This window comes from Balaenoptera ricei, chromosome 2 (genome assembly GCF_028023285.1).
Source record: "Balaenoptera ricei isolate mBalRic1 chromosome 2, mBalRic1.hap2, whole genome shotgun sequence".
NCBI classification, from domain to species: domain Eukaryota; kingdom Metazoa; phylum Chordata; class Mammalia; order Artiodactyla; family Balaenopteridae; genus Balaenoptera; species Balaenoptera ricei.
In genome coordinates, this window is record NC_082640.1 from 155,512,329 (window position 1) to 155,525,995 (window position 13,667).

At 52.0% G+C, this 13,667-nt stretch overlaps 1 protein-coding gene across 1 annotated transcript in view; it reads left to right on the forward strand.

Annotated features, from left to right (window-relative positions):
- The first annotated feature begins 1,890 nt into the window (after window positions 1-1,890).
- GALNT16 (polypeptide N-acetylgalactosaminyltransferase 16) overlaps window positions 1,891-13,667 on the forward strand; it is a 101,917-nt gene continuing 90,140 nt past the window's right edge. The window contains exon 1 of the mRNA XM_059915761.1: window positions 1,891-2,176. Within this exon, the coding sequence (XP_059771744.1) occupies window positions 2,000-2,176 (177 nt within the window). The 5' untranslated portion in view covers window positions 1,891-1,999. The remainder of the gene's footprint in view (window positions 2,177-13,667) is intronic.

The following is a 13,667-nucleotide window of genomic DNA, read 5'->3' on the forward strand; positions in this document are numbered from 1 at the left end:
AGAGCGAGGCTGGCCTGCATCTCCACACCATCTCCTATTGCTCCTGACTGCCACACAGCTCATGCCTCAGATTCCCCGCTATTCTTACAGATCTCTTTGTGAGGCCCTCTTTTATGCGTCCCCTTCTTTCTAGGGTCACATTCTTGGTAGGGCCATTTTTGGACCTGTCCTCGTGGTTAGTCTTCTGAGTGAGGAAAGGATATTGCAGTTAAAACAATGACTTTTCTGCAGCAAAAAACCCATTCAGGTTTTCTTCCTTCAATTCACTTCACTCCAACCGAAGTGTACTGAGCATCTATTACAAAAGTGCTTCAGTCCTGAGTGCTAGAGAAACAGGGAAATGCTGATGGGGTGGTTGGGGGAAAGCATGAACTGTGACCTCGCCATCTGCCTGATTCCCGAGGTAGCTTCACTTAGAAGCCAGGACCCAATGTGGCCCTTCAGATGAGCCAGTGTCCAGGAGCCCCAGCAGGATGCAAGCTCCCTGACAACCCTGTCTCTCACATGAAAGGGCCTCCTGAGTCCAGACTCACCCAGCCTGGCCAACCTCAACTCCCACCAATAACTTCCCAGCATCCTGGGCCCTGGCACCGCCAGGTAGATCTCTTCCTTGAAAACATCAAGTACTTTCATCCTCTGGACCTTTGCTCATGCTGTTCATGCAGCACATCCTGCCCTGTCCTCCCTTTCCTGCCTCTTAAGAATTTATTCAAAGGATTTATCTACCTTCTGTGAGAAGCCTTCCCCTAAGACCACCTTGCAATACAATATTTTTCCTCTGTGATCCCTGCTTGGTTTGTTTATTTAACATCTGAGTGTCTGTTCTGTGCCTGATACTGTGCTGATCTCCTAGAACTAATTTAGCCCACCTTGCCTTCTGCCCGGAGTGAGAGTAGTTCACATCGGATTCTCAGTGCCACCAGGGCTGGGGCACAATCTCAATAATTTCTGTGTCCGTGTCTCTCAACACCGTGTTTTGCACTTTGTTCAAAGTGTCAGACGGAGAGGTGGTTTCTAGACTGGGCTCTGCCCACTAATTAGTCGTGTGGTCTCCGGCGAATCTTCCAGCCTCTCTGGCCGCCTCCTTTCTTCCTGATGAAATGGTGATGATAATACTCCAGGGTTGTCCAGGGGACAACGAGGCGGGGTGGAAGGAAGCATCATGAAAGCTGGGAGCCCCAGGCCAACGGAAGAGGTGGGGTGGTTGTACCCCCATTCTCCTTTCACTGGCTATGAAGCAGCGTCTCTTCCCCTTCGCTCTCTTCGAATGTCAAGTGCACCAGCTTCCAATCCCTCCTCGGGGCGGGACCTCCGGCGGTCGGAATCCTAGGCTGCGGAGGATTCCGGTGCAAACTCCAGACTCTCCTCCCGCCCAGCCGCCCCTTTCCAAAGACTCGCCGAACACACCTTAAACCGTGTTCCAGAGAGCAATTCAGAGCGCAGTCCAGAAAGGCAGCTCCGCAGCGCGGGCCCGGGCCGGGGTCGCGCATCTCCAACCGGTGACTCAGGGCCGCTCGGTCCGGGGGTGGGTGGAGGTAGGCGGGACAGACCAGGGCCGGGCGGGGGCAGCCGCCAAGAGCTCGGTCGCCGAGCCGTTGGAGCCGAGACTGGCTCTGGCCCGTCGCCATTCCGCCGCGGGCGTCTGCCTCGCCGGGCCTTCCTCCGGCGTCGCTTTGCACCCGCTACGCTCCTCTCCCGGGGCGCAGCGGCCCCGCAGCCGGCCGGGGCTGGAGCGGGGGGCGGGCTCTGCGCGCGAATGAATGGGCGCCCGCGGGAGGCGCGCGCCTCGGGCTGAAGGGCATTAGGACCGTGAGGATCGCTCCGTGCTCCTGTCTCTCCCTATCACCCCCCCCACCCCCCACCTCTCTCCTTTTTCTGCTCTGCGGGACTGAGCAGCCCGGCGCGAGCGAAAACAAACAGCTGGGGCTGCGAGCGCCCCCGCCCCAGCTCCGAGAGCACGCCGGCCCGGGCCCCTACTCCGGGTGCCCAGCCGCCCACCATGAGGAAGATCCGCGCCAATGCCATCGCCATTCTGACCGTAGCCTGGATCCTGGGCACTTTCTACTACTTATGGCAGGACAACCGAGCCCACGCAGCATCCTCCGGCGGCCGGGGCGCGCAGAGGGCCGGCGGGAGGCCGGAACAGCTCCGGGAGGACCGCACCATCCCGCTCATTGTGAGTACGCTTTGCGAGCCGGGCTGCCGGCCGGGGAGCCGCGGCGCGCGTCCTAGCCCCGCGCGGCAGCAGAGGGCGAGGGGCCGGGCCGGGGGCTGCGTGCCCGCCGCGCCCCGCCGGCTTTGTATACGTTGGAGCATTCCTGTCCGTTGTTATGGCAACCTCTGTCGGGCTAGCGGGGCCAGGGCGCACGAATGGAGGGAGGGTGACAGCGGGTGGGGGCTGGGAGAAAGTACTGCAAGTTTGGTGGGCGCGGCGTGCACGCGCGACTGGGAACGTGGCGGCTCTCTGGGCGCTGCGCAGCCTGGGCCGGGGGCCGAGGGCCGAGGGCCGGGGGCCGAGGGCTAGGGGTTGCCCGCGCCTCACCCGCCCCCGAAGGCGGCTGGACCTTGCGCGCGGCGAGCCGGCAGTGGGAACCACTCGCTGCTAAGCGCGTAGGTGGTCGTGCGCACCCCCCTTCAGCCTCTCTGGGGCAAAGGACGTGGGGTGGGAGCGCTGGGTGAGGCAGGGTCGCTAGGGGCTTGCTGGACTTTTAGCTCCCTTCTCAGCCCTGGTCAACTTGAACCTGCTTTTTTGTGGGGCACGGAGGACTCCCCACTATCACCCCCGGGGTTCTCCGGGTCGGGGAAAGGTCTCGTCCTGAAGGCGTCCCACGCCCCAACACCAGTCCATCACGACGCGCGAACTAGCAGTGTCTGCGCCGAGACTCGGAGATTGCCTCTCACGAGGTCAGCCCCGCGATCTCAATGCGAGCGGGGAAACCAAGGCGGCGGGGCACGGCTGGGGCCTCGGCGCAGGTGCGGGGGAGCCCCCCAGGCGCTCCGGGGACCTGGGCTGGGGCGTGCCTGTCGCCGCCTCCGCCCTGGCCCCGGGAGCCGGCTCTGTGTGGCAGGGGCACCTGTTGAGACGGGAGGCTCTGGAACCCGCGAGAGGCGCGCTCAGGCGGGCCGCAGTCTTTCGATGGGGGCGGATGGTGGGCGAGACTCTTGGGCGACCCGACTCTCAGGACCGACTGCTGGGCCGGGGGCAGCCTGGCCGGCGGGGGCCGGAAAGAAGGAAAGCAGAGTGAGGGGCTGAAGGTGGGGGAGTGGAGCAGGGTGGCCATTCTGAAAGATCTGGGTCTGGGGAGGCAGGGGTGAGGAGCTCCTGGAGAGGCGCAGGGTCAGGAGGGCGAAGGCTTGTGTGGAGTAGACTCTGAGATCTTTGTGCCAAGGCAGCTGAGCCCCAGGAATATGGTGTGTTGTTTGTAGTGGCGGTTGTAGGTGTGGAAGTGCTCTCATATTCCCATCCTGCCCCAGATTCCCTTTCTTGTTACCTACCCGGAAAGAAGTGAAAATCCCCTGCAAAAGAACCATATTTCCAGGCTTTGCCTGAGGAGACCTTGGGGTTTGTGGGTTTTCCCCAGCCTCACTCCCCCATTCCCAGATCCCCGTCTGGTTGAGCTCTCTGGGGGTGAGCCTGATTAGGTGGAGTGTTCCCTTCTGGGCTGAGGGTCCCTGCCACTAAGACACTGTTTCCAAAGCACTTGTGGATGTTTGGACAGAAAGGCTGATCAAGGAAAGCCTCCTGTGTAAAGATCCAAGAATGTTGGGATCTGGGTGGACGGATTCAAGTCGGAACTGGGCAAACCACGAGTGGCCCCATACCCCCAGGGAGCTTCCACAGCGGGGACTCATCAGAGCTGCCCTGTTCTTACACTCTGAGAGGGCCAGCTCTGGTCCAGGGTAGGCGGGCCTGGAGTGGCAGGGGAGAGGCAGGCTGCCCAGATGTTCTGTCCTCCTCTGTGGTGACGTGATGGAAGGAGGGTCTGAGCTGGAAGAGGAGGAGGAAGCGAGAGAGGAGGGGGAATGGAAGGGAAGAGCACAGAGATACTAACTGCTGCTCAGAGCCTGAGGCTGGTCTCATCACAGGTGCCTCTGCTTCAGAATCCGGGAAAGCCACTCAGACTGAGAGCCTGGGAATGGTGCTGGGGGCTTGGGGGGGCATTGCTGGAGGTGGGCGGCACTCGTTTTGAGGGGTGGCAATGGGAGGTCGTGGGGGCTGCAGTGAACATCCTCTCGGCCCTCTCCCTGTTCCCATGGGGTTTGACTTGCTGCAGATTAGAAGAGGGCTGTGAACTGGAAGCCGAGTTTAAAGTGTGAAGGAGTATCGGGGAGCCAGGAATGGAGGTGCAGGAAGAGAGGGAGAGTGGAAGTTCCAGGGAGTGAGCCGCGAGCCTTCTCTGGCCACTCCGGTCATAGCCAGCTCCCTCGTTGTTCTTAGGCTTTAAGCCCTGGATGTCTGTTCCATAGGCATTGATCCCCAGTCACACCCTGCCTTTGACACAGCCTTGCATTGTATTCCCATATTCCGGGTATTTCGCTTCAGTGGGACTTTCAGCCATCGGCCTGTCTCCTCATTGAATGGAAGCTATCATGCAGGGACAATGCAGGAAGCTTTTTGCATCCCCACCTTGATGAGCACAGCAAGACTTAATAAGTACTGTTACATGAGTGAAGTAGGATTTCTGCCCATCTCTGGGAGCAATGATCCAAGTTTCATATCCCACTAATACTTTATTCCAGCTCCAGCTGACTATAACTAGAGAGCCAGGGGAATGTGTGTTCAGCTTCTCCGGGAGGTAAACCCTTTGTTCAACTTAAAAGGGGCAGGTGCAGCTGAAGATTTAATTTCTCTTTGAAATCTGTGGTTGACCTCTCACTGGTCTTCTTGCCATTCCAAAACACGTCTCTGTCTAGTTGGGCCAGAACGTGCTGCATGTGGATTTTCAGATTCTTAGGGAATGATGTGGCTAGTCCGGCTGACAGAGGCTGAGAAAATTCAGACAAGCGTCATCATCACTCCCCTGGGGAATCAGAGAGCTGAGCTGGAAAAGGGAGGGTCTGCATAACAGCCTGGGCCAGGAGGCAGCTCCGTCTTCACAATGTCTGGGTGATTCCAAGCCAGCCAAGTTGTTTCTGGACCTTGGAGGCAATTGTTTGGCATTGCGGGATGTCGGCATGGCAACCATATGGCCCAGGTATCTCAGGGAGGTCCTAATTTTTAATATTCTGTCCTGTTGTCAGTCCATGTGTCCCAAATTTTGATGTGAAAAATTGGTTATAGAATCTGTAAAACTAAAGGGAGATACTGACTTCATCCATAAATGGCTGCTTACGATGTGGCAGGGTTTGTGATTTTTCCATGCTGTACTTTACGGGCAAGGCAGTGGATTTGGGGATATCCACTTGAATCTACATTGATGCTTGCTGGCTCTGGACAGCAGCCAAAGCAGGAGGCGGAGCAGACACAGCTGGCCTTCAGTCTTTAGGACTCACAGTCGGGGAGAACATTTGTGATTGGTTTGGTTTTCCATATGCTAATAGGCGTGGGTGGGATGCTAAGGTGTTACATGGAATTTCACTTTACAGACATATTTTTAAAAGACTATCCATTGTGGGTATTTTCAGGGTAGGTGTACTCATTTGCAATGTCTCCTATTTGAAACCATGAAAGTTTTAGGCAAGAGTTTTCCTAAACTGGAGTTTTTTTATCCTACAGTTGGGATACTGCTGAGTGAGCATGGACAAAAACTTACATCTCTGGACCTTGGGTATTTTATATGTTAAATTTGGGTGAGGGAAATTCCCTGGTGGTCCAGTGGTTAGGACTCTGCGCTTTCACTGCCCAGGGCACGGGTTCGATCCCTGGTTGGGGAACTAAGATCCCACAAGCCTCACGGTGTGGCCAAATAAATAAATAAATTTGGGTGAAATGATTTGTTAGGTGTGTTGATCCTTGGGTAAGCTGATGATAACTTCCTTTCTAGAAGCAAATAAATGGCTTTAAGAGAGTTCTTTTGAATGGTGTTGTGAGAGTTATGGCTAGTTGAGGGATACCCCTGTCCGGAGTTGGTCCTGTAGTAACCCCTGAGGCCGCACAGGGATCCCCACTTACCTAGCAGAAGGGAACAAAGAAGATGGCTTTTCCAGCACTGTTCTCTGAGAGCAGAGGCTTCAATTAAAATAAATATAAATTAAACTATATTTAATTTGTGTAGGTGCCCAGTTCCCTTTGCCCCACAAACACCCCCAGTTACCTTTGCCAAAATGTTTGAACTGAAAGGGCTTGATTTCCCATCACTGAATTACTGTGTAGGGTTCCAAGGAATGGAACTGGGGCTAGTGGGTAAAAGTTGCAGGGAGAGAGATTTGTTTTTAGCAGAAGCAACACTTTCTCACTGAGCTGACTGTCGCTGGAATAGTCCGAAGGCTGACCAGGGTTTCTCTTCACACTCCCTGTGGCCAGGTCAGCGCTTTCTTCCAGCAGCAGTGGGAGGAGGAGAAAAAGGCTCGTGGTCCTGACTGTCTCGGAAGATGTTAGGCAGCTCTGTAACCGAGTCTGAAATAGGGCCCAATTATGATACTGCAAGAGACCTGGCACCCTGGGAAGCAAGGCTGGCTGAACACACTGAGGCCAGGGAGGAGGGTGATGAAAAAGAAACCCATAACTGCCACAGTGCTGTCCCCTCCCTGTTCCTTTGGAGCTGCCAAGCAGGGAAGGAGAGGGGGCCAAGGCTGGTCAGAGGCAAGGCTGCAAAGCCAGAAGTGCTGGTCTTCAGGCTCTTTCCTGCTCCCCAGAACAAGGCCCACAAAGGTTTTCCACCCACCTGAGGCCCCTGGAGTCTGACCTTCCCATATACCATTTCTATTTCCCTCATCCAGCCTGGGGAGAGTTTCCAGGTGGCCTGTCCTGCGTCCCGGGGCCCTGCCCATTGCTTTCCAGGGCGGCGCCGGCTGGCAGTGCCCCTGAGCTGTGTTCATGGAGGAGGCTGAAGCCCAGGCCTGCCTGGATCCCCCACACCCTGAATTCCAGCCACGCCCTTTGCCAGTATCTGGTTAGAGACAGTAAGGCCACCGGAGGACTTCTGTGAACATTTCAGAACCGGTAGGAGTGGCAGACAAGGGGTGTTTGGGGACAGAGGGGGCCATCATTATACTCTGTAGGCAAGATAAGGCTCAGGCCACACCTGGGGAGACACCGAGGCAAGTCTGCCCCAGGTATGGCCTTTCCACTTTTCTGGACCTATTAGGAAGAGCTGCAAGTTTAGCTTAAGGGCACCGGTGCCACTTCCTTGCCATTCCATGAAATGAGGTGTGGCTCCGTGGACATGAGGACAACATCGTCTCAGAGCACGGGGGTTGGTGGGGGAGGGGAGGTGACCACATCTCTTAACATGCTCCGAATTGTGAGCCCTGACGTTGTGCGATTCCCCCAGGCCCTGGCTAGGCCAGGTGCAGGCAGAAGGAAACGGCTCAGGATGGAAACAGATGTTGGCTGCCAGGGATGAGGAGGTGAGGGGATAGAAAGAGGATGCAGAATGAAGGCCAAGTGATCCCCCTTCTAGGCTCAGCCCTGCTCCCAAGGGGCTATGTTTCCTTAAGTAAGTCACTTCCACTCTCGGGGTCTTAGTTTCCTCATCTGTCAGATGAGGGTTGAACTAGAGGATCTCCAAGGTCCCTCCCAGCTCAAACCATCTTTGACCTTTTTGACCCATTCCTGCAAAAGTGAGGTGGCCCCAAGCCAGGGCTCGTGGTCTGATGGTGCTTGGATTAAGGAGAATAAGGCCGGGGGTGAGGTGTACAAGGACCAGACCACTTGTGTTCAGAAGAGCATGAAACCAGTTCTCATAAGGAATAAACTGTACCAAACCCACCCTGTTCTCTTCTCTTGAAACACTGTCTGATGGAGTGACGCAGACACATATGCAGGAGTGTCTCTGGGTGGACTTCAGACTCTCAACAATCCGGGAAGACCAGAAGGAGGCTGAAAAGACCCCTGAGTAGAGAATTCATAGTCTCAAGCTCTTGGACTTTATTCAGAAGACAGACATGGAATTAGGCCACAGCCTAGAAATCCACTTTTTGGTTTTTTTTTTTTGGCTTCATCGTGAGGCATGTGGGATCTTAGTTTCTCGACCAGACATCGAACCCGCGTCCTCTGCAGTAGAAGCGCAGTCTTAACCACTGGACTGCCAGGGAAGTCCCCGAAATCCACATTTTTTGTAAAAATCAGTTTAAGGAGTTCAGAAGGTTGTCCATCTCCTGGTAACCTTCAGGTTTTCGTAGGTTACATATACAGCAGATTAAAAGAAGCAAGATGAGGGCATAGCTAGGAGCTGCTGATACACTGAGAAGTGACAGGTGACAGCAAAGGACCAACCAGCCATGTGAGGTTGGAGCAGCCCCCCTCCCACAGGTACACACTGGTCAGAAGTGCTGAAGGCATCGTTTGTTCCTTCACTTGACAATTATTTACTGAGTACCTACTGTGTGCCAGGACTGTTACAGGCTCTGGGGATAACAAAACAGGCAACATCCCTGCTCTCAAAGAGCTCACATCCTAGTGGGGGAGACAGACCATAAATAGATATACAATGTGTTAGGTGATGGCAAACACTATGAAAATAAAATAAAGCGGCAAAAGGGGACAGAAAAATGAGAGAAGGATGGCCAGGAAAGGCCTGTTGGATAAGATGGTGTTTGAGCTGCAGCATGAATGGAAAGAGTGAGCCATGCAGACATCTAGGGAGAGAGTGTTCCAGACAGCCAAAGCCCCAGGCACTATCTCTACAGGGTAAGCAAGGGTAAAAGTGGCCCAAGGTGAAAGTCCAGATCATTAGGCCTTGTAGACCATGGCAAAGATGGGCTCAGAAACGTGTTCCTGAGTCATCAGGAAGTGATCAATTACATTCAGTGTACTGGCTTGGGATGTCAGGGAGCTTATGTCATTCAGTTCAGATGGATTTCCAGCAGTGTCGTCAGATATATTAGTAAGTGTTGGTTCTTAAAGAGGTAACTAGGTTCTTTGAAAAATGTTCTATGGCTGGAACACTTCATTTCCCCACAATGTGAGATCAGTGAGGTACTTGTGTGTCCTGTGTGTGTGTGTGTGTGTGAGAGGAGGCTGGTGAGGGGGAACAGAGGGTGCTAGTGCCTGAAGAGATTTAAAAGACAAAAGATAATGGAGCCCTTGTTGAAATATTGGAGTAGGGCAGGATGGGAGACTGCTCTGGGGGAGAGTTTTGTGCAGGAAGGAGAATTCGTCTGTGCGCTGGTACCTGATCAAGCACCCCTTTGTTTCTTCGTCTGGTTCGTTGTGTTCTCTTCAGGTGCATTCGGGACTCCGGAAAGGATGTTTTCGGGCAATGCAGGAACTTGGAATTCTTGCCCTTTCCTGCCCTCTTCTGTACAAACAGACCCTGGAGGCTGAAGCATCCAGGGCCTTCCCGCAGACAGGGAGGTGGACACCTATGCCTGGGTGGACACCTGAGGCCTGTCAGAATCAATGACCCCACACAACTTTTTTTTCAGGCAGAAGGTGGGTGAGAGGGGCTGCTTTCTGGACGGGGGCTCTGCCTGGGCCTGTCTGAGGCCGTGTGCACTGATGTTTAGTGGATTTCCCAGTGCCCAGGAGACTGGCATGATGGGGCTTCATGTGCCCGGCAAGCTGCAGGCGCTCTATTTTTGTGGTTCAGGTCACACACCCTCAGTCCCAGAGTCCTGTCAGTCATGCCCTTTTAGACACCGCTTTTCAGACTTCAGATTTCCATCCCTTTATCTTCTTACAGCAGCTCTGGCTTTTAGCTTCTTTAAACTAACTGTTGGGGAGGGCTTCTGACATTTCAAGGTCTTTCATTTCAAGGGGGTCTGGCCTTGATGCCACAGCCAGAGGGAACCCACGTTGCCTTCCAAAGTGGCCAAGTCAGTTCCAGGGGGCTTAGCTTCTGCTGCCTCATAAGTCTGCGACCAGATTCTTTGCTTGGAAGCCATCTTTTCCCCTTCCTGTGAAATCCCTTACTGGGTGCTGGGGGATAGCTGGCGGGGGGTGTGGGAGGCTGGAGGCATCATCCCAGAGTTTGGGGTAGAGCCCAGCCTGAGGGTCAAGGAGAAAGAAACTGTGATTGATTAGTGATGTCTGCTGTGGTGCTGGTGGCTTGAAGGAGTAAAGTGGTAGGACTGAGTCACAGCCCCCAGATAGTTCACCAACCCAAGAGGCCAGAGGAAGAAAGGGAACCAAGGGACGGAGCACACCCTACAGGGATCAGGGAAGGCGATGGAGGACCTTTTGGAGCCACAGGCCAAGAGGGATTCCAGATAGGAGCAGAGGTGCCCATAGTAATGTTTTAGTACCATCTTGGTGCCACTTGTATGGGCATGAAAATGGCAAGGGCCTTCTTCCAAAACACCAAAAGGAAATGACTTGCCCCTGGATGCACCCCCACCCCCAAATTGCCCACCCCTGGTTTTTGGCAAAGCAGAAACACAGCATCACCTAGACAACCCTTCCAGCCAAGCAGGGCCCCTGAACCACACCTGGGCAGGGGCACAGAGCCAAGTTGGGGTGGACTAGCCCAAGAACTGCAGAGCATGGAGCCTGGGAGATCTGAACACCTATGCTGGGACAAAGCTGAGGGCAAGCCAAGCTGAGAGAGTAAGAAAGGGCCTGGTCAGAGAATGAAACCGGTTGTGAGGCCCACACCTGAGCAAGAGTGTTCAGAAGAGCCAGGCCACGGGTTCCCTGAGCATAGTCACAGGAGCTCTGATGGGAGATGGCAGCTGCCCACAGGTAGGGAGAGCCCTGCAGGGTCCAGACCTGCACTGACCAAGGTCAGCAGCCACCGGCCACATGTGGCTATTGGGTGCTTGAAACGTGGCTAGTGCAACAGAAGAAACTGAATGTTTAATTTTATTTAATTTTAATTGATTTAAATTTAAAAGCAGACACTCATTTCAGTTATTGGAAAACTTCTAGGAGTGTTTAGAAGAACTTCAGTATATGGAATCTACATTTTCAGCTGTAAATTTTATGAAATCTCAATATAAATAAAATATTTCTGGTGAAAATTTAGTATCTTTTTTTAATTTGATTTTTAAAAATATTTATTTGTTTAATTTATTTGGTTGCACTGGGTCTTAGTTGCAATAGGTGGGCTCCTTAGTTGCAGCTTCGTGGGCTCCTTAGTTGCGGCTTCATGGGCTCCTTAGTTGTGGCATGCGAACTCTTACTTGCGGCATGCACGTGGGATCTAGTTCCCTGACCAGAGATCGAACCCAGCCTCCTGCATTGGGAGCGCAGAGTCTTACCCACTGTGTCACCAGGGAAGTCCCGAAAATTTAGTATCTTAATTGAAATGTGCAGACTTCCCTGGTGGCGCACTGGTTGGGAGTCCACCTGCCAATGCAAGGGAAACGGGTTCAATCCCTGGTTCCAGGGGGATCCCACATGCTGCGGAGCAACTAAGCCCGTGCTCCACAACTACTGAGCCTGTGCTCTAGGGCCCGCAAGACACAACTGCTGAGCCCAAATGCTGCAACTACTGAAGCCCACGCGCCTAGAGCCTGTACTCCGCAGCAAGAGAAGCCACCACAATGAGAAGCTCGTGCACCGCAGCGAAGAGTAGCCCCCTCTCGCCTCAACTAGAGAAAGCCTGCGCACGGCAATGAAGACCCAAAGCAGCCAAAAAATAATTTAAAAAAGAAAGAAAGAAGGAAAGAAATGTGCTATGAGTGTAAAGTACATACTGGATTTCAGAGACTTAGTACAAAAAAAGAATTAAAATACTTTACTAATATTTTTTATATTCTGTGTTGAAATAATATTTGGATATATTGGGCTAAATAAAATATATTATTAGAATTAATTTTACCTGTTTTTTTTCCTTTTTTTCATGTGGCCACTAGAAATTTTAAAATTATATATGTGTCTTGTATCCTGTTTCTTTGGACGTCGCTCGTCCTTTCATGTGTTCGTGACCCCTTTCTAAAGTGCTAGGAGGTTGTCAGCAGAAGGTTATATATAAAGTAAAGAATGTGGCTACATTCCTATTTTACCTTGACTTCAGGATGAGTCCTTTCTGGTCCAGCTGCTGCTGAGTCTTTAATTCCTAATTCACCATCATCTATGGGCACAGACACCTCCCAGTCTGGGCTCTCATCCTTATACCATCATTAAAACCAAGGTCAATGTTTTCTTTCAGTGTCTTCTCTTTTTAAAGTCCCTTCTAGGGCTTCCCTGGTGGTGCAGTGGTTAAGAATCCACCTGCCAATGCAGGGGACACGGGTTTGAGCCCTGGTCTGGGAAGATCCCACATGCCGCGGAGCAACTAAGCCCATGTGCCACAACTACTGAGCCTGTGCTCTAGAGCCCGTGAGCAACAACTACTGAGCCCCCGCACCTAGAGCCCATGCTCCACAACAAGAGAAGCCACCGCAGTGAGAAGCCCACACACTGCAACAAAGAGTAGCCCCTGCTCGCCACAACTAGAGAAAGCCACGCACAGCAACGAAGAACCAAAAGCAGCCAAAAATAAATAAATAAATAAATTTATTAAAATAAATAAATAAATAAATAAAGTCCCTTCTAGACATACAGATGGCCAAGAAGCACATGAAAAGCTGCTCAACGTCACTAATTATTAGAGAAATGCAAATCAAAACTACAATGAGGTATCACCTCACACCAGTTAGAATGGGCATCATCAGAAAATCTACAAACAACAAATGCTGGAGAGGGTGTGGAGAAAAGGGAACCCTCTTGCACTGTTGGTGGGAATGTAAATTGATACAGCCACTATGGAGAACAGTATGGAGGTTCCTTAAAAAACTAAAAATAGAATTACCATATGACCCAGCAATCCCACTACTGAACACATACCCAGAGAAAACCATAATTCAAAAAGACACATGCACCCCAATGTTCATTGCAGCACTATTTACAATAGCCAGGACATGGTAGCAACCTAAATGCCCATCGACAGATGAATGGATAAAGAAGATGTAGTACATACATACAATGGAATATTACTCAGCCATAAAAAGGGACAAAACTGGGTCATTTGTAGAGACATGGATGGATCTAGAGACTGTCATACAGAGTGAAGTAAGTCAGAAAGAGAAAAACAAATATCATATATTAACGCATATATGTGGATCTAGAAAAATGGTACAGATGAACCGGTTTGCAAGGCAGAAACAGAGATACAGATGTAGAGAACAAACGTATGGACACCAAGGGGGGAAAGTGGCGGGGCGGGGTGGTGGTGGTGGGATTAATTGGGAGATTGGGATTGATATATATACACTAATATGTATAAAATAGATAATTAATAAAAACTTGCTGTAAAAAAAAATAAAATAAATTCAAAAATTCAAAAAAAAATAAAATTGAGGTATAATTGGGAAAAGAAAAGTCCCTTCTAATCTCTTGCTGTGATGAAAATCGGTTTGGGAGGAGAGGTAAGAGCAGTGGAGGCAGGGAGCCATTTTACTCCCTTGGAAACTAGAGGGATTAGTTCCAGTCTGTTGCTTTTGGTGTTTTGTCTTTGTCCTGTTTGAACCAGAATGACAAATAGGTCTCAGCTCTACTGCCAACTCAGAACCTGTGGAAGTGGTGTCCTGGAGCATTGTGGTGAGAAGGATTCTGAAACTACATCCAGACTGGGTGGGAAAGA